At 43.7% G+C, this 25,812-nt stretch overlaps 1 protein-coding gene across 1 annotated transcript in view; it reads left to right on the plus strand.

The window, feature by feature from the left end:
- Positions 1 to 25,812, plus strand: part of PAX2 (paired box 2) — a 110,891-nt gene that overhangs the window by 32,073 nt on the left and 53,006 nt on the right. The window contains exons 6-7 of the mRNA XM_031949352.1: positions 20,738 to 20,823; positions 21,723 to 21,842. Of these exons, the coding sequence (XP_031805212.1) occupies positions 20,738 to 20,823; positions 21,723 to 21,842 (206 nt within the window). The remainder of the gene's footprint in view (positions 1 to 20,737; positions 20,824 to 21,722; positions 21,843 to 25,812) is intronic.

Consider the following 25,812-nt stretch of genomic DNA (forward strand, 5'->3'; position numbering starts at 1 on the left):
CAAACCTGAGAAGACACTGAACATCCAGATAGGAAGAGCTGACTTTACATAAGAATAAATACATATGTACACTGGAACAGAGCATCATGCTTGTTCCTCTCGGCAACCAGAAGGTTGACCAGCAGGCAGGTGGGTCATTTGAAAATTCTTAATACCGAGTGCTTTGGAATGGAATGATACAAAGCTGATTTTTCAGTTCCTCTGTATTCCCTTGACCAATACATTTCAGCAACTCAAAGTAACTCTAATATTAGAGATTTGCCCAGTTCATCAAGAGAAATGATAGATGACTTGTCCATGGTTACATAGTGAGCATGTTTTGGAAGTAGGATTTAAACTGGGTCTTCCTGGCTCCAAAGCTTGTCCTCTACTAAGTCATATTATCACTTATATATAAAGATATTTTTTAAAATAAAGGAGATAAAACCAAAGATAAGAATTCCCTTTGGTGGTGTGAGTTAAATGTCCCAAAAATTTCTTGTGGAGGAATTACATGAAATTACATTAACCTTTGAAAAGGAAAGGAAAGAGAATAAACAAGCATTTATCGAATACCACTGTGTGTCAAGCACTGCGCTAAACACTTAACAAATATCATCTCATTTGATTCTCACAACAGCCCTGGGATATAGGGACTATTATGATGCCAGTTTTACATTTGAGGAAAGGAGCAGCTAGATGGTATAGTGGATGGAGCACCAGTCCTGAAATCAGGAGGACCTGAGTTCAAATCTGGTCTCTTAACACTTCCCAGCTGTGTGACCCTGGGCAAGTCCCATAACCCCAATTGCCTCACCACCACCCCCAAACCAACAAACATACCGTTGAGAAAAGTGAGAAAGACAGAGGTCAAATGGCTTACCCTTGGCCACATAGCTAAGTGACGAGAAGTAAGCTCTCCATCCATTGCATCACCTAACTAGATGTAGGTAGATAAGGGAGGTGGGTGGAGATGGCAAAAGACTAATTATGTACGGATTTACCCGAGAGGTACTCAGGACATGAGGGTGCACTAACACGGTAGAAATATAAGCAAGCCTGCTTGTGCCCCCATCTGCATGGTACGGAAGGGGCTGCATCTGTGTGAGAAGACCTACCTGTCTGGGACACCCTTAGCTTGGTACCTCTGCTCAATTGGACTGAGGATCAGCCAGCTACAGCAAAGTGATGGGATGTGATTATAAAGAAAGCCAGAGTGGCCATGTTAACCTGTGGCTCCAATAGTCAGGGTCAATCACCCAGAAGTTCTAAGTATCTGAGCTTAGAAACATTCAGCTAATTAAATGTCTCCATTTTTATCCATCACTTTTGGCTTCTAGCCCTAGCCAGAGAGAAGCTACCTCACTACAATAAAATGCATAGATTCTTTCATTATTCAGGAGTGAAAATCTTGGAAAGGAGAAGTCCATGACTGGTACCACCCAGCCTGGTTCTCTGACCTGTCAGGAGGCTGGGACTAACAGAAGGCCGTGTTGGGGAGCCTTGTTGGGGTTGGGAGAATTTGGTGAGCCTTCCAAGAGGAGCAGCAGCCATTAGGGACTTTTTGGGATTGGGGGGGAGGAGCTGTATATTGTGTTGTCCTAAGAAGCTAGAACAGGGATTAGGTAGGCAATTGTCAAAGTCAAATTTAAGGCTTGAGGTGTTTGGAACAAAACAACCAACTCTTCCGAAAAATGTCACAGGCAAGCCATTGAAGCAGGGAATTTGTAGATGTGATGGGACATGTATAAATGAACAGAATAGAGATTTGGGAGTTGGTGTGTCACAGGAGAAAAAGCTCTCTGGAGTCACAGGACTTTGGTTCAGATCCCACTCAAAACCCTACCTGTGAGTTACTTCTCTATGGCTGTCAGTTTTTTCAACTGTAAAATGGGAAGGTTGGTCTAGACCCTATGAGCTCCCTTCTATCTCTAAATCTTCAAAAGGCTTCTCATAAATAAGATGAAGGAAGGCAAGAAATAATGCTGCAGATTGGATGTGAAACAAAATGGCACTGAGCTGTGTGACCTTCAGGGACCCATTCTGGAGAGCAGCCCCTGGACTTTTATGGGAGTGAGGGGCACGTTTGGGACTGTACCTTTACAAGTTAAGGGGATAACTGAGGACATTCTCCATATATTTAAAGAAACACAAATCTATGCTTCAATTACATGAAGATTTCAAGGAAAACTGATTTTCTTTGCACTTTAATTGATCCACATGACCCTGTTGTCCATTTCACTTTGTACCTGTTGTCTGTGTTTAAATACGAATTTATAACTCCTCCAGTATGATGAGACTTGCTGTTCCTTTAGTGAAAATCTCAAGGCTGGCATTTTCCAGGTTTCCTGGTTTGTGTTACTTACATTTGATGGTGCATTTTCTAATATAAAAGCAAATATTATAGGAAAAATCTTTGATAGATGTCTTTGGTTTTCCTGAGATTCTTGTATGTGATGGAGAGAAAGACAGGAAAAGGAGATGAGAGGAGAGGAGAAGGAAAAGATAGAAATTTGAAAGAAGAGAAAAGGAAGAAAGAAGGGAAGTAGCTAGGTGACACAGCGTATAGAGCACCAGCCCTGAAATCAGGAGGACCAGGGTTCAAATCTGGCTTCAAACACTTAACTCTTCCTTTCTGTGTGACCCTGGGCAAGTCACTTAACCCCAATTGTCTCAGCAAAAAGAAAAAAGAATGGAGAGGAGAAGGAAAAAAGGGGTGAAAATGGAAAAGAAGGGGAGAGAGATAGAAATATAGATGAAGGAAAATTAAATCAAAAGAAAACATATAAGCAGCTGAGAGTGGAAGTAACTGTTCTTCACTCTGCCAGTGTCCTCATTATTTAAGTTAGAGTGCCGAGAACTGAATGAACTCTTTATGGGACCTTCTCCTAAGAGTTGTCAAAATCTATTGGGAGCCCTAGAAGCCCAGAGCTTTGGCTCCAAGACCCAAATGTACAAATCCAGTGGCCTTCACTTGCTCAGTCTAGAGGAGGCTTCATCTTGTTATGGCTTCCAGGCCTCAGTCATGTGGGCACCCCCAAATCAAAGGAAAAACTTGTCAGTTGATTTTTTTAATTCAAGAAGGGGTCACTTTTGCCTGAATTATTCAAATCTTTTGGTTACCTAAGTGAGGTATGGGTGAGGTAGGTAAGAGTTTTGTTTCTGGCTTCTGTTCTTTCTTATAGCTTTGCTCAGGTAGATAAAGTGAAAATCAGAATTCACATGATTTAAACATTCTTCCTAGTCAAAGGTGGCAAAAATACTTTCTGCCAAATAACCCAGATTTTAAATTCTCAACTTGGGGAATGAGATGTGAGATTCAACTGTCTACATCTCTCCAATTAATGAATAATTGTAATTTTTTTCTTCTTACTTTATGTCTACCCAGATAAAACTGTAACCCTGATTTTCCAAAGTAGCAAATAACCACAATAGCTTATGTTTATATAGGGTTTATGTAAATTAGTGTTTACAAAGTTTACAAATCCCTTTTTACTTCTCTTCTACCTCCTTTTCCTTTATCCTCCATTTTTCTTCATGTCATCTGCTTACTTACTACCTTAACTTCTCCTCACCACTGGTCTTTACACACACACACACACACACACACACACACACACACACACACACACACCTTATTTGATTCTCTCAAAATCCTTAAAGGTCTATACTATTATTATCCCTGTATTACAGAGATTGCTCAACACAGTTAATAAATGGTAGAGATTGAATTCCAAGTTAAATCTTCCAGGCTTGAGTACCCTATCCACTGTGTAACTCCGCCTTTCAATTATGTGGAGACCTTATTGCCGGGTCCCCCACCTTTATGAAGGAAAACTTTGGTGAATTCTTAGAAGGTGATTGAGGTCTCCTTCTTGTCTTTACCTTAGAGTTCTCATTCTTCTTCATCAGCTTAGTTGAGCATGTCTCTGTCAATTACTCTTTGAGAGTTTAGCTCAGTGGGCTTGGACAACGCATAGGAATTACTTTATTTCTCAAACTCTTGTTTCTCACAATTTACATACCTGAATGTATACACTTTCCCTAATATGAGAAGGTCAAGCTAATTCCTCTCTATTTATTGATTGAAGAATTGGCTTTAATAAGTTGGAAATAAACATTAAATCTGTTAAGTAACTAAGTTTGAGTTCTGGAAACTCAGTTAATTTTCCTTTAATTTAAAACAACAAAAAGAAATTCAACACAATATGGTGCATAATCAATAAATATTTATTAAGCATCAATTATGTGCCAGGTGCTATGCTAAGCATTGGGAATATAAAGAAAGACAAAAGATAATCCCTGCCCTCAAGGAGCTCACAATCTAATGGGAGAGATAACTTGGAAGGTGCTATGTACAACAAGATACACATAATAGAAATTGGAGATAAGCAATAGAGAGTAGGATTAAAAGTGATGGGAACATGATTCATATGGAAATATGTAAAAAATTAATGTACATGTATAACCTAAAAATAAAATGAAAAAATACATTTAAAAGTGATGGGAAAGGTTTCTTATAGATGAGATTTTAGCTGGGACTTGAAGGAAGCCAGGAAGTGGAGATGAAGAGGGAGAGCATTCCAAACATGAGAGATAGACAGTGAAAATAATCGGTCAGAAAGAGTGTCTTGTGCCAGTAAAAAATATCATCTTCTCTTTTCTCCCTTGCTGTGTCAGTGCCAGAGGGCACAGTACTAAGAGAGAGAGGAATATAGAGAGACAGAGATAGAGACAGACAGAGAGACAGAGATAAAGACAGAGAGACAGAGACAGAGAGACAGAGATAGAGACAGAGACAGAGAAACAGAGACAGAGAGACAGAGAAACAGAGACAGAGAGACAGAGACAGAGATAGAGACAGAGGGACAGAGAGCTCCAGCCATTTCCCTTTCAAGCTCTCCTGGACCTTCTAGGGTAGAGACCCAAGGACACTTCAAGACCCTTCTCTCACTGAAGTTCCCTCATTTTTCCACTTTAAAAAAATGCACATACATTGTTCACATTGGATTCTGACATTGGGTTCTTCTGTAAGTACCCCTCTTCGCACTTTTTGGTGTCTAGACATAGGGAGTTGTGATGTTCATACTTACACATGTGAACCAAGGGAAATGCTGACATGCATCCTCCTCCCCTCCTCCCCCCCCCCACCATATGTTCTTTATGTTCATGCACAGCTGTGAGTTCACACACTTACCTACCAGCTCAGTGTACAGAACTCCACGCCATATGCAGAGGCTCATGGCCCACTCTGCACATATGAAAAATGCTGTCCCATCCACGATGTATACAGACCCGGCTCAGATCTGGGCTACGGCACAGCGTCTTCCTCAGTCATTGTCCCCCAGCTGAGAGTGTGCAGGGACCCCCTCCCCTTAGGCTCCAGGAACTTTTTATGTGTGTGGGATCATGCTGAGTCACAGAGTCCTTGGCGGGGCAGGGCAGGTGTGAAGGAGAGAGTTATGGGCAAAGCCATTAGACTGAGCCTTGCTGGGGATTCTTGGGGGTAGAATGAAGACTTGTTAGTTTTCTCCCTCCAGCTACTTGTGGTGATTAGAAGGGGGATTATGGAAGGATACATTTATGGGTTTTTTTTCAGGGACATCTGAAGGTACAGGGTTTAACTCCAAGACCACAGGGTCCAAACTAGTGGGATACCAGTCTTGGGGAGAAATCTCTCTGTCAATGTGGTAGGGAGACCAAGGCCATTCGTTCATCAGGGGACTTGTCTCTTGGTTCCTTCCTGGGAGAATTCTGGGTTCTCTTGCATCTGGTAGTTCGGAGGTTTTTGAGAAGAGGTTTTTGTCCCGGGGCCTTCTTTCTGAAACAGGCAAGCTGAATTAATGGCAGAAGGGGCATCCAAATCCCACATAATTATTCAGTCAACATCACCGTAGACACCATTAACGTAACCTTTAAGACACATATTCCCAAAAAAAGACACAGATATGATCAAGGCACACGCCACAATTCAAACAGCAGCATAGACCTTACCTCCAAACAATACTCACATTCCTCCAGCTCAATGCTATACAAAGTGCACCTATTCCTCCTCCCGCCCCCTTGTAATGTCAGAAAAAGCTGCTGGAATGCCTCCACACAATACAATGCAGCTGACAGCACCACACAATACAATGCCGACTCCCAGCCCTCAGTCACACCCATGTCCACACAAAGAGGGAACTCCAGGCAGGGAGCACCCGACTTGCAGCAAACCCTGGTCCTGGCTCCCGATGGAGGCAGGATCAGCCACCAGCTGTACAGAGCCTTCCTATGCACAGACACAACTGTAGAGCAGGATGGACCCTCCCCATTCGGGCTTCCCACCATGGCCTTCCAGGCCAGCAGCAAGGGCAAGGGCCTCCCCAAGACTCCAGCTTCTCCTTCCTGGAAGAACAGGCTGTCCCCTGAGCCCTGGTTTCCCGATGACAGGGCAGACCAGCTCCACCCTATTTGGGGCCATAACAAGGCTTGGTTATAACTTGCAATGACAGAGCTTGAGGAGAGGACAGGCAGAGGGGGAGGGGCTGGCCAAGCTGGGTGCAGGAATCCCCTTCCTCCCCGAAGCCGAAGTCTGTGGCCCTTCCAGAGCTCAAGTCCTCTTGCTGGGTGTTCGCTGAGTATTGATTCAGTCTGCAAGCAATTTTAATATTTCTTCAGGGACTCCCAGCAACAGCACAAGTCATTAATTCACCCTCCCAAATTGCTTATTCAATAGCAGGAACATGGCTCCTGAATAAAGTCCCAGAATTTATGTGACTCACTGGAGTCAGGAGGTCAAACAACTGTTATGGAGCGAAGTTAAAAATCCAAATAAAATATTGACACTTTTTTGGGGAGGGGAGGGGGAAGCAAAGGTATTTAAAATAGGGTTTTGTTGCAATGCCCCCAGGATAAAGAACAGAAGGAGACTGAAGACAAGTTGGAGTTTGTAAAATCAATGGAATTTATTGCATATTTGCTTGGTGTTTAATAATTCTCTCATTTCCCCATTCCTCTCCCCTGTACGTAGAGAGATACACAAGTACACAACACACACATATCCACGCTGATAGGTAGGCAAGCATGCAAACAACATACATCTCCAAGCACACTGGTGAGTAAACAATGACAGGTTTATTTTGGCATGCAGACTCATATGCGTATGTATACACAGAGAGAGATAGACATGGATATAAAATATAACAATTTACACAGATAACCCTCAATGCAAAAGATAGGTACAAACACATTTTGAATGTATAGGTACATTCAGAAATGCAAAAAAATTAGATTCCTATACTATCCTTCATATATCACATTCAAGAGTCACATGAAATACATGAAAATTTAGCAGTATCCGATTGAAAAATCCAGTGACACTTATAGGGCAAATGTGCAAGCTTACAAATCACAGGGCACAGATGTGACTCCATGAACAGGTATTTCTATTCACCTGACTACACAGGCTTTTTGCTAAAATGCCTGCACATAGATTTGCTCAGATCTCCTGTTCAGATGGCCAAATCATAATCATATCAAGCTATTCCAAAATAGAGAGGCCAACTTGTATTACCCAAAGCCACCAATAAACCCAGAAAAATGCCCACCTTTATGGCTAAGCCCCACCCTCTCAAAACAACAACACAACAAGACTTAAAGGTTCTCTTTACTCTAATGCTCCTGGAGAAAAATCCAGGCAGGATTTGTTCCAGAATTTGGCTTTGAGGGCTGATCCCCTTTTCATGTGGAATTGTTTTTGTTTTTTACAAATACTGTGGAAAGATGGTTTAGGACTGTATTTTGAAAAACCTTGAGTTCTGAGATGCACAATTTGAACTTGATCTAATAGATAGTGAGTGGGAAACCACTGGAGTTTTTTGAGAAAGGGATTAATAATAATTACTATAAGGATTTATACTAAAGATTTACAATGTTACATTTCAATAATTATAAATATCCAAATATTTATACTAAATTTATAATTATAATCATTTATACTAAATATACATTCATTTATACATTTAAGGTTTCCAAAACCTGTATTACATCTGTTGTTTTATTTCATCCCCTCAACAACTCTGTGGAGACACTGTAAATATTTTTAACCACGTTTTATGAATGAGTCTCAGAGAGATTAAGTGATATATAATATTACATCATTGAGTCAATGTGAGAGATGAAATTCAGAATTCCTTCTCTTTATTAGAAGTGGGCAGGTTAGATTGAATAGAAGAGAGCTTGGATTTAGGAAGGATTCAGGAAGCTCTCCATCTTTTCAGGGTGCAATTCTCTACAAGGATCCATGCAGAGGGGAAAATATAAAAAAATAGGTTCTAATTTTTCATGTGGAATGTGGAGAGGACCTAATTTTATGTAGGGAGCAGACTAGATAACCTCCTTGGGTTCCTTTTTCAACTCAAAATTCTAAGGGCGACTTTGCCACTTCTGGAGGAAGGGAGGCTTGACACAAAAATACTATGTAAGCACAGATCCTTAGCCCTTCTCCTAACCTCTGGAGCCAGAACCTTTCAAGGAAGGGTGCTGAGGTAGACAGTGGATTCTCCTCCAGTCCACTCGGTCACCAGACAGACCCAGCGCAAACCTGGAGGGCCCTGACAAAATCAGAGAACAGGCTCAATGGAGAGTGGGACTAATCTGGTCACGCTCTGGGTTTGGCAAGCTCCTCAGACTGGTTTCCAAATGGTTTGTCAAACACATTTCCTCTTAATTTTTAAACCTATGCATATCTTAAAGTCAAATTAATCCATATGCTTTCAATTCATTCTTACAAGCCCATCTGAACTGTCCCCCCTCCATCAGCCCCATGGCTCACCCAGCCTAGAATTCTGTTTCTGCCATGGACACCAAGGGGCACACTGAGGGAGGGCCTGGCTCTTCTTGATGCCAGTCTTAGAAGTCCAGGCATATACCCAAACAGTCAAGCCTCCTCGGCCGTCCATGAGGGATCCATCATCTAGAAACTGATCAGAAACAGAGCTGTTGATAATTGCAGCTTCCAGTTCTCTGGGTAGGGGATTCTTTTTTTCAGATCTGGGGAAGCCTTCTTGCCTTCTGTAATTTGGATGAGTGGCAATAGTGGGCAGTCTGACGGACTTCAAAGGTGGGGCGGGATAGGTCCAATGCCTCCCCAAGATTAATGAAACACTGGCTGGCTGGCTGCTCTCACCCTTCTGCAGCTCTCCTGAAAGAAACCCCAGAAGAACTCCCCATTTAGGATCTGGTTTCAGCTTCTGCATCCTTAGCCCATTAACTTGACATATACTGTATGCTTGTCCAAGTCCCCTGGCTTTGGTCTCCCAATAGGCTTCTACGGAGCTGAGATGTTCACAGTAAACATTTGTTGGGTGCCTATTTCTTTTGAGGTAGGTACTAAGCATAATACAACAATAAAACCAGATCATGTAGATATAGGAAAGGGTATGTTTACCTACTTAAAAAATTATCTGGATCTCTCACTATACTACGAATTATACACATATATGTATATATACATATAGTATTAAAGATTATAAGGTCCTTGAGGGCAGAAACTGTATTTTCTTCATCTTGGTATCCTCAGTACCTAAAAAATAGTCACTTAATAAGTATTTTTTGAATTGAAAGACAACACAGCCTCTTCCAACCATTTTTGGTATGGAAAATGTAAAAAAAGGATTTTTATTATTATACAGGATTGGTTATAATATGGACAAAGGAGAGCTCCAAACAAAGCGTTCTAAGAAAATCTGAAGAGGGAAGGAAGGATCCTAGTTAGCTGGAGGATCAAGAGAGGCTTCATTGAAAATTTGGCACTGAAGCTGGTTCTGGAAGGTAGAGGACAATTCTAGGAAGCAGGGAGGTAAAGAAAGCATGGGATGCTGCACAGAGGTAGCAAAAAAAATCAGAGAAAAGGTAATAGTTTTGTTTGACTGGAAAGCAGAATGTGTGATGGGAGAAAATGGAAATAAGAACAGAAAAGTCTGTTGCAGACAGAATCTACACGTTTCCAGTAAGGTAGCCCCTTTGTATCATATCTTGACTAGGTTATTTCAGGCCAAAGAAAGCCACCAGAATGTTGATCAGAGTCACTGGCTCTAAAGTGACTGATTAGTACCTACTTTAGTAATTTTTGTTTGATCAGGGACAATAAAACTACACTAAAGAAATTACTCCTGCCTGACCAGCCATATGTCCCCAACTTTCTCAGTTTTGTTATTATTATTATTGTTCCGTCATTTCAAACTCTTCATGACTCCCATTTGGGGATCTTCTTGGTGAAGAGATTGGAATGGATTGTCATTTCCTTCTCCAGTTTATTTTACAGATGAGGAAATGGGGCAAACAGGGTTAAGTGACTTGCCCAGGTTGACACAGACAATGAGTGTCGGAGGCCACATTTGAACTCAGATGAGTTTTCCTGATTCCAAGCCCAGCACTACTCCCTTTGCTACCAACCTTTCCTTTTTTCAAGGACTTAACCAATTAACAAAATATTTGTCAAGAGTTTATTTCCTGTAAGGCACTGTCCTAACTGACAGATCCCCTGCTCTCCCTTAAGAGACTTACTATTTAATTGTGGAAACAAGTCAAAAAGATATTTTTCATATTTTTTTAAAAAGGCAACACAAGAGACAAATAACAGTTCAACACAATATGAAAGGTGATAGAACAAGACATTAATTCTCGAATGAGTGACCCAAACACCAAATGTTATTGCAGTTCAGATCAAGAAGAGATCACGATGGGATGGAGCAGTCTGGAGATTTCAAAGATGAGGGATTAGCCTGGAGTTTGACGGATGGGGAAGATTCAATTCAGCAAAGCAAAGGGAGGGAGTAAGACATACCAGCAAAGGAGCAGAGAAAGACATAAACCAAAGCATGAATTTTGAGGTAGAAAGCATCTTCAGGACAGTGATGTTTCTGGGCTTGCTCCATATATCATAATAAAACCTTTTTTCTTTGATCTTAGGATAATGATATCTGACTAAACTATTTGTGGAATACTATCGATAGAAAAATTTTTATAGAGACAAACCTTGTTAATTAAGATCAGCTACCTAAAAAACTTAGACCAAAACTTAGGACTAATACTGGCTTTCTCTTCCTTCTCCTCTATTTCACAAACTTCTAGCCTTGTTGTTTCCCTTACCTTCCCCTCCCCAAGACAATAAGCAATCCAATATAGGTTAAACATATGTATAATAATGTTTATTTATTTATTTATATAAACACATCAGATCGATTCCTCAGGCTGATGGGAAAGGGCAATCAGAGAAATATCAGTAAAAATCACAGGCGGGATGTGGTACTTGAGCTGAATTTTTCCAGAAGTTGAAATACTAAGAAGTGTAGGTGGGAAGAGAGTACATTATAGGCATGGGGGATGGCTTGGACAAAGGCCCAAAGGTGGGAGATTGACTGACATATGTAAGTTACTGCAAATAGGTTTATTTGGCCCGACTATAAAATTTGTGAAGAGGAATGCTAGATGATAGAGTGGAGCCAGGCTGTGCAAAACTTTAAATGCTAACCAGAGGCCTTTGTATTTTATCTTAGAGATAATAGGGAGTCACTCAAACTTTTTGAACAGTGGCTTGATAAGATGAGACCTAGGGAAGTTAGGAAGAGGAGTAGGCTTGGTGGAGGGAAGATAATTAATTCTGTCTGGGATATGTCGAGTTTGAGATGTCTCTGGACATCCAAATGGAAATTCAATAGAAAGTTGGTCATATAGGATTTTGAGATCAGGAGAGTGACTAAGAGTGGAGATATATGTATATATATATGCATATACTTATATGTATAAGTATATGCATATAGTATATTCAGTGGTTCTCAAAGTATGGTCTAGAGAATCCTGGAGATCTCTGAAACCCTTTTAGAGGGTCTACAAATTCAAAAATAGTTTTTATTTCCAATATGGTAAATGTCTATAAATATACCCCAGATAAACAAAAATTCTTTGGAGAGTTCCGCAAGAATTTTTAATAGGATAAAGATATTGAAAACAAAAGTTTGAGAACCACTAGTATATATATATATATATATATATATATATAAGAGAGAGAGAGAGAGAGAGAGAGAGAGAGAGAGGAGGGAGAGAGAAAGAGACATAGAGGGAAGGGGACTGAGAGAGAGAAAGAGACAGGGAAAGGGAAAGGAGAGAAAGATAGAAAGGGGAGAGAGGGTGAGAGAGAAAGACAGACAGACAAACAGACAGACAGAGACAGAGACAAGAGATAGAGAGAGAGAGAGAAAGCCTTGGAAGTAAATGCCACTAAACGTTTCAAATCCAGGCTCAGTATAGGAATAGAGATCTCATAGAGGCTGAAAACAGGGTTCTTATGTTCAAAATAATAAATCCTGTTTCCTTTGATTCTCACAGCAATCCTATAAAGCAGATAATGCAAATATTATTAGCCCAAAATTTTGGAGAACTCTAAGACTCAGAAAGATTAAATGGTTATAGGTTATATAGCCAAGATTCAAATCCAGTTTTTCTGATCCCAAATCTAATGTCCTTTGCACTATACTATAGCCATATATCTATATATGGGTTTAAGATTTAGAGCTAAGATGGGAAAGGGAAGGGAAAAATGAGGGGGAGATATATCAAATGAAGATTGCATGATGTACCCCGGAGCTCTGATGTATATTAGACCTTAGACTTCTGAAGGAACAATATGGTGTGAGTGATACACTTTAATGACCGGGGTGGGGGGTATTTTGGTGTGAATGGTGTGATATTGAGGTTCTTGAGGTTGGCAGTGTGGGATAAACATATTGGCTCTGAAGGATAGAAAAGTGGGCATCATTTTCTGGAGAAGTGAATCCCTTAAAAATAAATCTTCTATAGTTCATGTTTGAAACCCTATTGGGAAAAGTCTCATGATGCCTTTGTTACTGATTTGCCTTAGGGGCACAGCGCTAGGGTGGACTGCTTAGAAAAGGCACCTTCATACCCAAGTAGAGTGGAGGAAATTACATAGATTAGTTGGTCAAAATCCCCTTGGCTTCCTGAATCACAAGAAGTTTTTTTGGCTGGGATGATTTTTGATTATAGATCTCCAAAGCATGGATTCACTGAATAAAAACCCTACTGTCTGCTCACTTAAGACAAGTGAGTATAGGGAACCAGTTGGCCAGAAATAATGTATTTGTAGGTTCTTGGATTTGCCAAGTCAGAATGAATCTCTTTCTCCCTCTCTCTCTCCCCCCTCATTCTCTTTCCCTCCCCTTCCCTCTCCCCCTCTTCTCTCTTTTTTCTCTCTTTCTTCCTCCTTTCCTGTCTCCCTTTCTGTCTTCCGCTCCTCTTCTTTTCTCTCTATTAGTTTTCCCCCTCTCCTGTTTTTTCCTCCCTCTCTTTCTTTCTCCCTCTCCCCTTCTCTTTCTTTATCTTTCTCTCCCTCTCTGTCTCCTCTCTCCTTCTCTCCTCTCTCTCATATTCATGAATATGTAGATATAGTTAGAGCTACAGATGTTAATTATAGACATAGAGTATATAACAACCTCTTCCAAGACCCCCTCAAACCCTTCTGGTCTGTTGTTACTGTGGTTCAGGACTTGGGCACATCAGCATCAGAAAGTTAGTTTTTGTGGGAAGGGGACATCCTGTTTTGTCCAATTGGTCAAACTCTTGTGGCCAAGGCTGGCAAAGTCTCATGATACCCTTTTGCCACCATCACCTGCCCCTATTTCATAGTTATGAACAATCCAGTTGATCTCTGAAGTCCTTTCTAGCTCAAGATATACAATCTCTGAATGACCCAGAATGTGGAAATCATTGACAGACTGGAATAAGAATCTGGAATATGTTCTCATGCTCTTCCATGATCCGTTTCTTCCTTCGGGCTTCCAGGAAAAGGCACAGGAGCATTGCTCCTAAAAACCCTGACAGACCTAGCTCTAGAAAAGTGCTAGTGGACGGCACCTCGGTCTAAGATGAGATGTCTGATGTCACTTCAGTGCTAACAGGACCTCTTCTTGTCCCCTCCTCAGGGAGAGTTTTCACAAGCCATTTATTATAATATAACATCGTGCAATATAATATCATACATAACATAACATAATATGATGGGTAGGTTAACTTGGAAACCCTGAGGCGGACTGTGGATGGATGGATAGATGAATAGATACATTTGTACTAAGTATACATACATTATATCACTCTATTGATTTGTAAAAAGTTCCTGGTCTGCCTGGCTGTAATGAGATTTTTGAACTTTGCGTGGCGATCAATGAGAGGAATATTATTGGCCTGGAGAATTGATATACCTGCTCTCGGTGGCTTGTTCTGCTCCCGGGCTGCCCCGGCCCCCCAGGTGTACGATTCCAGCAGACACTTAACCTTTTTTACAGTGTCATCAGGCTAAAAGGAATCTAATAGTGACACAGGACTTGTGCTCAGCACTCTGGCACTATTGCTTTCCTGTCACAAATAATTTATAGCCTTCTATTTCCATCCCTATGCCTGCACCCCAGCTCTACCTCCTGCTTTCCTCCGGCTCTGGGGAATCAATACACTCACATAGCCACATTGGTACTTCAGGGTGCGGGCCAAGGGAGCCCAAGACAGAGAGACAGACAGAGCGGAGACAAATGGACAGAGACCAAAGCAAATGGAGAGAAGCTGAGAAAGACAGAAAGTAAAGGGAATGACAGAATTACGCGTTACCTAGAAAATGGATTACATGTGAGAGGAAAGAGTAAATAAAAAAGATCACAGCCTAAGCACATTCTTAGAAGCTTGAGATTTTCCTCTTCAGTGTTGGTTTAAAAAACTTATGATTCAGATCCTATTATTTTAATGCTCATTAGAAGTACTAAAGTATTGTTAACCCATAAGGACTCTCTGGCGGCTGGAGATTGGGCGAGGAAGGGGGCTGCCCTAGCCAAGCACCCAGAGTTCCTTGAGGAGGAGGCTCTGAGTGTCTTTTCTGAGTAGCAGCTGCCGCATTGGCTGCCCAGGCCCAGATGAAGTACCAGCTGCCCCTGAGCAAGGGCTGGGGCCAGGGCCAACTCCTGATCTCTGCAGATCTTCTGCCTAGGTCAGCGCCCGGAGGGGAAGCCCTGGCCTGCCCCATCCATCCTCCCCTTCTCAGTCCTTATTCACCTGTGTCATGGTCAGGGTTCCATCAGCCCTTCCAGGGCATCCGTCTCCAGGTAGAGCATCCTTCTCCCTAGCCAGGGCTTTCAGTAGGGACTGCAGCAGGATGCCTGGACCTCACCAGGGGAGAGAAGCTCCCACTGGGGCTGGCTTTACCCACGGGGCTGACGCATCTACAGGAAGGGGCTGACTGTGTGGAAGGCCTTGAGACCCGTGGCTGGCCATTCCTCCTGAGCTGAGACCCATGCCAGAATCCCCGAGTCTTCTCAGGAAGGTCTGAAGGGAAGGGGTTTCGGGGGAGAGAAAGAATGCAGAACCTGGATTTGGTTAGAGAGGTGAGGAAGAGCAGACAGGCTGTGGGAGAAGGGGAGGCTAGCTGAGCCCTTGCCTGAGGCAGTCAGAGAAAGTGACGACTCTCTGTAAGCCCCTATGTGGATCCTGCAGTGAAGGAGTGCAGGGGAAGGGAGGAGGCAAGAGTAACTTCTGGAGAGGAGCAACCTAAGGTTCCATCTGCTGGGTGGAGAGCTAGCCTTTCTGAAGCCGTGAATGAGTGTGTGTGTGTGTGTGTGTGTCGTGTGTGTGTGTGTGTGTGTGTGTGTGAGTGTGGGTATGTGTGTGAGACCAGTTGGAGGCCACCTAAGTTTCATAGCATTTCAAGCTGGGAAGTCATGGAGCCCAAACTCACTCATTTAACAAATAAGGAAACTGAGGAACAGAGAGCCTCTAGTGGCGGAGCATACAATGAACAAGCTAGTGAGCTGCATTGCCCCACCTTTATATAAGTCCTTCCAAGGGACAAAAATGGAATAATTGTGTACGGTGGAAAGAACACTCGGTTTGGAGTCACAAGTCCTGGATTCTAATCCTGATCCCTGCTTCCTATCTGTACGACCTTAGACAAGTTATGTAACCTTCCTGAGTTTTCTCACCAATAAAATGAGGGGGCTGGATGAATTGATCCCAAAATTCCCTTTCAGCATTGAATCTATACCTCTATGGCCTAGACTTACCCCTTACATTGGTTTCTGATCGTAGATGCAGGAAGGAAACGCTAGGCCTTTGGGAGGATGGTGGGTTTGTTTTCCCGCCGCTCTCAAGTCTCCCAAGATCCGCCCCTGGGGACTGAGTGCCCGCTGGGTCGGTGGCACAGGCACCAGGACTATTAGTAACCCGACAGCAGGAGCCCCGACCCCTCCTTTAGCACGCGCCACCAAACTGCTGTCGCAGAGTAGTGATTTTCCATCACTTCTGACTCAGCTAAATCTGCACCAGTGCCCTGGGGGTCAGGGGCTTTGGGTAACAAAGACAAGCAGCCCAGCAAGGAGAGCCCTATCTGTGCTGGGCTTTGAGGCTTTACCTTCTCCTAGTCTCAGCATTTCCTGCTCTTGGCCCGCAGCCCATCAGCAGAGTCTGTATTCCAAACCCAGAGAACTGGGCCCACCTAGGATGCCCATTGTCAGTTCTCAGAGCCTTCCTGGCCCGGAAACAATCTGCCTCGGATGTTCAGCAGTCCTTTTCATTACCTCATGTGGATCTCTGAGACACTGCCCACCCTCTTCTATTTTCTTCAAGCCTACGACCAACTCCCTCTTTCCCATCTCACCTCCTCCTTTAGAGAAAGATCATTTGAACTGCCTCTTTTAGCCTTCTTGTATTGAGAAATATCCCTCTGTGTGTGTTTTGGGGGATTTGGTTTTTTGTTTTTGTTTTTGTTTTGTTTTGTTTTTACCATTTCTGAGTCCCTTTCCTCCACTCTGAGTAAGATGTTCCCTTTATTTCCAATATAGAAACCCTTATCTGATGTTCTTGATCCCCCCTCTCACTGGCTCTCAGGCCTTATCCTTTCAAAGATTCCCTGTCTTGCATGACCAAGCATTTCCTCTCTCTATGGCTCTCCCCATTCTCCCAACAAACATGCTCATGCCTCTCTTAATCTAAAACCAAAACCAAAACCAAAAAGCCAGCCAACCTTTCCCCCTCTATCCTTCTGCCTCCTTGTGCTATAGCTAAATCTCTCTCTTTCTCTCTCTCTCTCTCTCTCTCTCTCTCTCTCTCTCTCTTCTCTCTCTCTCTCTCTTTCTATCTCCTGTGTCTCTATTTCTCTCTCTGTCTCTGTCTCTCTGTTTCTATCTCTGTCTCTCTCTCTCTGTGTCTGTCTCTATGAAACCTTTCAAAAGGATAGTCTATATCTCTCTCTACCTCACTTCACTTTCACTACTTAACCCCTTGCAATCTATTCCCCAAACTCACTTCTCCCACAGTGCTGCTGAAACTGCTTTTTCCAAGGTCATCAACAATCTCCTTCCCAAGAATTTTCCCATTCCTTATCCCTCTTAAATATCCTATTTAACATTGTATACTGCTTCCTCTTTCTCGATGGTCCTTTGACATCCATGATATTGCACTACCTTAGTCCTCCCTTACCTGTCTTTCATGGGTTCCACATCCTCACTCAGTTTTCTTGATAGCCCTCTACTCTACTAGCTATACCCTCTCCTTCTGAGAGATCACCTATTCCGATGACTTCAACTATCATTTAATAAAGAAATGCAAGGATAGGAGAAGGGGAAGAGACAGAAACATCTGTGATTTCCTAAATATAAGCATCTGTGATTTTCCTAAATATAAGCACCTCTCAGAAAAGGAAATTAATTCCTTCTACCAGTGGAACTCACAGGCTCAGATAGTTACCTAGAGAAGCGTTGACAAACTCAAATAGAAATGAGGCAACTAATGTGTATATAAAGATCCCTGAGGGCCAGGTATTGACTTAGTTTTAAAATATAATATTGCATACGTTTGATTGTATTCTTATTTATTTTAAAAAATATTTCCCAATTACATTTCAATCTGAGGCTATACTGGAGTGTTCCAGGCTGAATACAGTTGGCAGGCCAAGTTTGACACCTCTGGCCTGAGAGGTTAAGTGAATTGTCCTGGGTCACATAGTGAGTATGTGTCAGAAGCTTGGCTTGACATCATGTCTTTGAGGATCCAAAGCCATCTCTCTCTCCACCGCTGGCCGGGCTGAGTCTCTCACCTGAATACAAATGATCTCTAAATTTACATTTCCAGCTCTGCTCTCTGTTCTAAAGGTCCAATGCTAGATATTTAATGGCCCACTGACTATCTCCACCTCAATATCCCACCCCGACCTCAAGCACAACATGTTTAAAAATCAAACTATCATCTTTCCCTCTTCCTGATTTCCCTCTTTCTGTCAATAGTGCCACTAATCTCCTAGTCACCCAGGCTTGAAACCTCAGAATTATCTCCGATTCTTCCTCTCTCCTCCCCACATCTAATCAGTGACCGAGCAAATCCTGTGGATTCTTCACTTTGATTCTTCCTTTACAATGTTTCTCTAATCTGTCCTTTGCTTTCCATGCCCATGTCCAGCACTTCAGTCCAGGACCTCGTCACCTCTTGCCTGTTCTACTACAATAGCCTTCTAACTAGTCTCCCTATTCCTAGACTCTCTTTACTCCAAGCTATCTGCTGGCAGATTCGCATTTCTAAAGCACTGTTTTGCCCATATTCCCCTCACTCTCCACCCGTTAGAGGCTCTTCATTGACAGCCCCACATATTGAAAGATAACACCTATATTCCTTTTCTCCCAGAAAGCAATAGATTTAGACCACATGAGAAAAACATCCTGTGCATAGCCCTGCCTATATATCTGAGCTTCTTCCATTCCTGCTACCTCTACTGCCCTTCCCTGTCTCCTTTCTCATTTTAGAATCATGCACAAATACTTGTGTATTAGAAAGTACCTTTTATAGTCTATAATTCCTTGTTTTATAGATTAAAGAAACTGGTAACCAAAGAAATTGATAACTGAAGATCACATAACCAGTTAATGGCACAGCAGAAATAGAACCCAAGATTCCTGATTCCCAATTCAGCCTAATTTTCTTTATTTTTCTTCTTTCCTTGCTTCCTTCTTTCCTTTTTTCTTCCTTCCTTTTCTCCCTCCCTCTCTTCCTTCTTTCCCTTTTTCTTCCTTCCTTTTCTCCCTCCCTCCCTTTTTCCTTCCTTCCTTCCTTCCTTCCTTCCTTCTTTTTTTCCTTCCCTACCACAGCTTCAAACTCCTGAAGTTAGATGATACATCAGTCTCAGACTTCCCCAGTAGAAAAAGATACAAATGTGTGCTGTCATGATGCAGCTTAGTTTTACCTCCTCCTTTTTCAGACATATCCCAGGTGAATCACCCTACAGTGCTCTCTCCCATCCACAAACTCCTATAGCACTTCTCTTTTTTCATTCAGTTGGATTTATTATACATTATTTTGTGTTTTGTATTATCTTTTTATCATTCTTTCCAAAATCGATTGTGATTCCCTTGAGGATATTCCCATACTTGTTTCTCCCCATCACCTAGTATGGTGCTCTACAAATTTCAGGCGTTCAATTAATATTAATTTCCAGGGTCTTGCACATAGTAGGTATAAATATTTGTGGAGTATGCATTCATACTAATACTCATTTTAATTCATCTGATAGCTTGACTTTTTCAAATATTTAAGACCAATCCACCTGAAGATGTCCCAGAAAAAAGTAGTAATTTCATTGAGAAAGTTCTTCCCAGGACACCTGATTTGTCCAGTGTTCTGAGGGACCCTCCCCTAAGCATTGCTTCTTAGATGAACCTTTCAGGCTGGTGGTCAGACCCTCGGAAACCAGAATCATCCTTCAAACCTGAAACTTTTATCTGGTTCCTTTTACTCTGAGTCAATGCACAGAGTTCCAACCCAAGCTTTTACATAGTGGTAGGCATTCAGTAGATATTGATTGAATTGAAATGAACTGAATTCATGGGATCATGGGATTTAAGACTGGAAGAGATATAGATATCCAATTTGGATATTGCTTGTTTTACTGATGAGCCAATAGGCCCAGGGAGATCATTTGTCTGGGCAAACTGATATGAATGGCTATCTGGGGGAACAGTTTTCTCCAGGTAGAGGCTGATCTGTATGGATCCAGACTGAGGCTCTGGCCTGTTTGAGGTCAGTTAGTAGGATGACATCCTCCTCCAATTAGGATTTCCCACTGGGATTATGTGTGATCTTTCAGCCATCTCTCACCTTCTTCTTTCTACTAGACAATCTTTCTGGCTCCCTGGAAACATCCTGACATCTCGGGTTTTTTAGCTAGGGTGCCTTCCCCTCTGCCTTCTCTAGGCTCCAGAGCACTTTTGTGGGGAAGAAACCTGCTTGGTGTCTGGCATTTCCCTCTCCCCAGCTCCTGTGGGCCTTGTGTACTTTGAAGGCCGGGGGAGAGAAGGAGGCTCTGAGAGTGCAAGTCTCCCTTCCCTCAGCCTCCCAGAATGGGAAATACCAGCTACTGGGCCCTGCTGTGCTGTGCAGCGCCGTTGCTTGGTCTGCCTTTTTCTATCCTTGCTGCTGAAATGAAGCTGCAATTTGGATGATGCCCAGGGGTAGGACAGAATGCAGATTGCTTCCTCACTGAGCTGCACTAGATTGGATTGGCAGAGCCAACAGGAGGGAAAACTTTCTCCTTGCAGCAGTCAGGGCTGGGCAACTGGGAGCAGATGGATGAGAGAGAGTGAAGGCATTAGGGAGAACAGAAAAAAAAAATCAGAGCCAGTGGCTGGACTGAGCTAGAGTGAACCCACTTTGTGACTTGACCCATTGTTTGTTGCAGGATCATCCGGACCAAAGTTCAGCAGCCTTTCCACCCGACCCCAGATGGGACAGGGACAGGAGTGACAGCTCCTGGACACACCATAGGTAAGAAGATAGGAGGGACTGATCTCCAGGAGACTCCAAAGCCATGCAAATGAGAGCTGTCCCTGTGAGTTGCACACCAGCAGCAAAGGGAGAGGCTGCTCTGACCCCCCTGCTCTTCTCAGAAGGCATCAAACAGCTTAAGATTTCCCCTCTGGAAAGCTATTAGAAGATCCTTTGATCATTTTCTCCCCTCCTCCTTTTTCTTTATTTCTCTTTCTCTTTCTTTTTTCCCCCATCTAATACTGACCTTCTGCTGTCTGTCTCACTCTCACTTATCCTCTCCCCTTCTATTCCTTCCTTCTGCTTCATTTACTCTTTTTTCTTTCCTTCTTTGGATCTCTCCCTCCCTAGGGGAAAACCCCTTCCTTCCTCTTTCTTGCTCTCTAAGCCTCTCTTTTCCTGGGTCTCTATATTTCTCTCTCTCGTTTTCTTTCTGTGGGTTTTGGATTTCTCCTTTTCCCTGCTCTTTTTTCTCTGCCTGAAGTTCATGGTGTAGAGTTTAGCCTTGAAGGGTAAGAACTATGGAAAAGCGACTTGCTCTGAGGTGATTTGATCTGACCTAGGAAATGGAAGCGGCTAAATGTGGAAATATCTATGAAACAGACTTTGCTAAACACTCTTTCCTTGGTTGGATTGATCTTGACTTGACTTGTAACCCCTCTTGCAACCCCTATAACATCCTGAGGGATGTGTAAGAAAGGGCATCATTACCACAGAGCAGCTTGTGGAGATGAGAGAGAATTAAATGGGGCTGAAATGTAGCAACAGGGGGTGGCCCACACTGAGTGCCAGAAAGAGGAAGGGATCAGGCTCCCTCTGAATGTGCCCTCCTTGACTTGGGGTCTTCACCCCATACTGAAGCTGCTCTCCTGACAGCCTTCCCACTTTGCCTTGTCCAGTTCCCAGCACGGCCTCCCCTCCTGTTTCCAGCGCCTCCAATGACCCTGTAGGCTCGTACTCCATCAATGGGATCCTGGGGATTCCTCGCTCCAATGGTGAGAAGAGGAAACGTGATGAAGGTAGGGAGGAGGATAAAGGCTTGGCCTCCTTTTGCATGCTTTGTCCCTGGGCACAGGGCTCCGGTTTCTGGGCTGGCCTCCCAGCTGCTCCTTGGTGAGATCAGTTTTAGTAGTAAGCCTGGTCCCCCCACTGCCCTGCTGGCTCCCAGACAGAGGTAGGGTGCAGGCTCTGCCATCAGCTCCGCCATCTGCTCACCCACCACTGGGACTCACCCTATCCCTGTTTAATTCTAGGGGGAACAGAAACCACTTCTCTTTAGAAGTTTAGGGGGGCAGAAGATGCAGAGAGCCAAGGAGTTAGCCTCAAACCCCTCCTCTTACTTTCTATTCCTTTACCTGACCCAGACAGTCAAGGTAGGGCTGGTACCACCCACAACAGGTCCTGGTTTTCTTTCTCTGGAAAACTATCTTATGTAAATGACTGAGGGGCTGGGAGTGGGAAGGAGAGTCTTACTTAGCCCCATATGAAGAGGTTACATCCTCCATTTGCTTGTAACATTCCATTACAAAGTCCAGGTAGCTGGGGGGGAAGGAAGGAAGGAAGGAGAGTTGGAAAGATATTTTAGTTCTTTCTAAGAACTCTTTCTTTTCCTCCCTTTTGCAAAGCTCCTTTCCCGCCCCCCCCCCCTTTCAAGAGGAGAAAATTGTGGACTTTTTGAAGAAGGGTTTTCTGGATTTGCTTGAATATTAGTGTTATAGGCTCAGTCTTAGCAGAGGCACTCCATATTCCCCAATGCCCTAGCTGTACACTCCCATTGAATCTGAAACCACCTGTTCAAGAGGTTATGTATATAAGAGCTCTAGAGCTCCAGATGGAGGGGATAGTGTGTGTGGGCACCCCAAACCTGAGGGGGGCAATGTCGATGAAAGCTTCAAGCCAAGACAGTCCTATGTAAGGATTCTAGGCTGAGGGGGACAGTGAATGAGAGCCCCCAGACTCCAAACTGGAAGACAATGTATTGAGGCCCTCTCGATATGAAGGCAGTATGTGTGTGAGGGCCTTAGGCGGATGGGACAATGTGTTCAAGAATTCCAGACCTCAAGCTGAGGGGACAGTGTGTATGAGCACCCAAAGCTAGGAGCACAGTCCCTGTGATAGCCCCAGGCTGAAGGGACAGTGAGTTAAAGCCCTCAGGTCGAAGGGACAGAATGTGTGGGGGCCTCAGGCCCTACTCTAAGGGAACAGTATGTAGGTATGGATGAGGGCCCCAGGCTTCAAGCTAAGAGTCCAATGTGTGTAAGGGCACTCCGTGTATAACAGAGAGGAACATGGTGTATAAAGGCCCCAGGCTGAGGGCACAGCGTATGTAAGGCCCCCATCTGAAGGGACATTAGGGGTGAGGCCCCCGGACCTCAGGCTGCGGGCACAGTGTGTTTGAGGACCCCAGGCTGAGAGGACAGTATGTGAGAGCCCCAGGCCTGGCAAGATAGTGATGACCTGGAGCTGGACTCCTTCCAGGAGCCCTAATGGCCTCGTTTCACAGGGAAACAGCTTGTCTGGCTCTATTTCGCCTTCTTCTGAAATATCCAAACCCATTTGGCTGACATGGGCTACACCACTCACTAAATTTCATTTTGGTTGTTTTGGCCGAGGCAGTGCTGCATTAGGGTTAGGGGTGGTGAGAGAAAGGTTCCCACCCCCAAGTCTAACCTGGGCCCAGTTATGGGGAAAGAGGGATTGTATCAGAAAAGAAAAGGAGAATGTATCCATCATCTCCAGCCAGTTTAGGAATTCTCATTCCCTCCCAATCCCTGCTATCTTTGCTGAATCAAGGGATTTTAAAGTCTATTTCAAATCCTCAGAAGTATTTAATCTTTAACTGCCTTGCTGCTCCTTTCCCCTCCAATTCTGGGAATCCAGGAAAGTGTCCCCTCTCTGCACTAACCCACCTTCCATATATTGAGACCTGGGCTTTTTGGTGGAAGGGTGGGGAGTTGGAAGGTGTGAAAGAAGACAGGGACAAGTCATGGAACCATTTTTCTTTTTCCTTCTCACTTATTACATTGCTGGAATGAATTTGAATGGGTCTTCTCTCTGCTCTTGGGGCCCTGGAAGAAGGAACTAATTTGTGGCAGGGTATGGGAAAGGTGGAAGAATACAATTACTGTATGCTAGGTCTGGCTGGGGCAAACTTCTTTCCTCCCTGGAGAACTGACCATGTTTGTTGTCTATAGTTTTTAGCATCCTTGCAACCCTGATGAGTAAGAGGGGAGGTCAGAAGCTTAGCTCATTCATTCTGTCTCTCTCTCTGTCTCTCTCTCTGTCTCTCTCTCTGTCTCTGTCTCTCTCTCTGTCTGTCTCTCTCCCTCTTTCTCTCTTTCTCTCTTCTCTCTCTCTCTCCTCTCTCTCTCTCTCTCTGAAATTTTTCCCTTACTCTAGAATAGGGACACCTACAAGGTAAATAGGTTTCAGTGGAGTCTGTGAACTTGGATGGAAAAAAATTACATCTTTATTTTCATTAACCTCTACCTGAAATATGACAGTTCCTTCAATTCTAAAAATAGACAAATATTATTCTGAAAAGTCTACAGGCCTCCCAGACTACCAAAGGTTAATTAATTAATTAATTAATTATATTAATTTTTTGATTAAAGCTTTTTAATTTCAAAACATATGCATAGATAATTTCACCTTTGTAAAACCTTATGATCCAAATTTTTTTTTCCCTTCCCTGGAAGGCAAGTAATCCAATATGTTAAACATGTGCAATTCTTCTCTACATATATTTCCACAATTACCATGGTTAATATTTTTTAAAAGGTGAACATGATAAGATAGTTTCCCTCCCTGTATGGAGAAGAAAGTTTCCATGAGGGGTTCCCCAACCCAGTCAACTCTGCAGGATCTCCTCTGAGCTTAGTTGCACTGGAGTGCAAAGTGGGGGCAGCTCTCTCCCAGCCCTCATTCAGGGCCTACAAAGTGCAGCCTTTTCTAGCCTGTGTTAGGTAGCAACACAGATGATTAAGAAGAGAGCAGATAATTATATGTCAAGATGATGTAGCCCAACTCTCCGGTCGGGCAAAGGTAGCAGAGCGGCCGGTGTCAGGCTGTACAAGGGGGGCTGGCGAGGAGCTGCTCAAATGCCCAGGTATATCCAATGGGTCTGATGGAAGAGAGAGCGGAGGCAAGAAGGGACCAGACCCGGGCAGTTTGGGAATGGGGGGAGGAGAACTTAGGAAGTGCATCCCCCCCCCCCCCAGCAGCTTCCCGGAAGAACGGGTCTGCCCTGACCCCCCTCGGTCTGCACTTGGTGGTAGGTCTGACTGGCATTTTCCGTGGGGGCCTGGTGGGCTGCAGGAAATGCCTGAGGCCGGAGCCCCAGGCTGGGGGCAGAGCTTCCTCCCTCCAGCCCTGCTGCTCAGTACAGTGGGGCCCATTCTTCAGCTCTAACAATGTCACCGGGGTGGGCATTAGGAGGACAATCGCTGCAGTATGTGCCGGCATTACTGGAGACAATCTCAGCAGGAGTTATTGGTGCTCACGGTGATAATACCCAGAGCATTATTGGCATTGGCGCTCATAATACGGACAGTGTTATTAGAATCTGCAGCAATCATAGCTGTGGGGTTATTAGCACAGGACCTACCGGCCCGGGCTCTGTGGGAGGCAAGGGGGGTTACAGCACAGCCTTCGGTGGGGTGACGCGGGGAGGCTGCTGGGTTTGGGAAAGGGGAGATTGCTGGGGAAAATCCCCTCCCAAAGCTGCCACGGCGGTGTGGGGGTAAGCCATGAGCCACTTGGAGCATATCTGTGTCTCCCTCCTGGACTCCGAGAAGGCAATGTACCCAATTTACTGCCCCTGAAACTTTCATCTTTAAGCTTCCAATTAAAACTCACTCCACTGGATGGATGGGGTGCTCCCTGGGGCATTGGGTGGCACTAGGCAGAAAATGTATTTGTACAATAGCAACAGAGATAGAAGAATGTCGTTTTTTCATAGTGACAGGAGGTGGACCTTCACTGGCCAGT

The sequence above is a fragment of the Sarcophilus harrisii genome, chromosome 2 (assembly GCF_902635505.1).
Source record: "Sarcophilus harrisii chromosome 2, mSarHar1.11, whole genome shotgun sequence".
Taxonomy (NCBI): domain Eukaryota; kingdom Metazoa; phylum Chordata; class Mammalia; order Dasyuromorphia; family Dasyuridae; genus Sarcophilus; species Sarcophilus harrisii.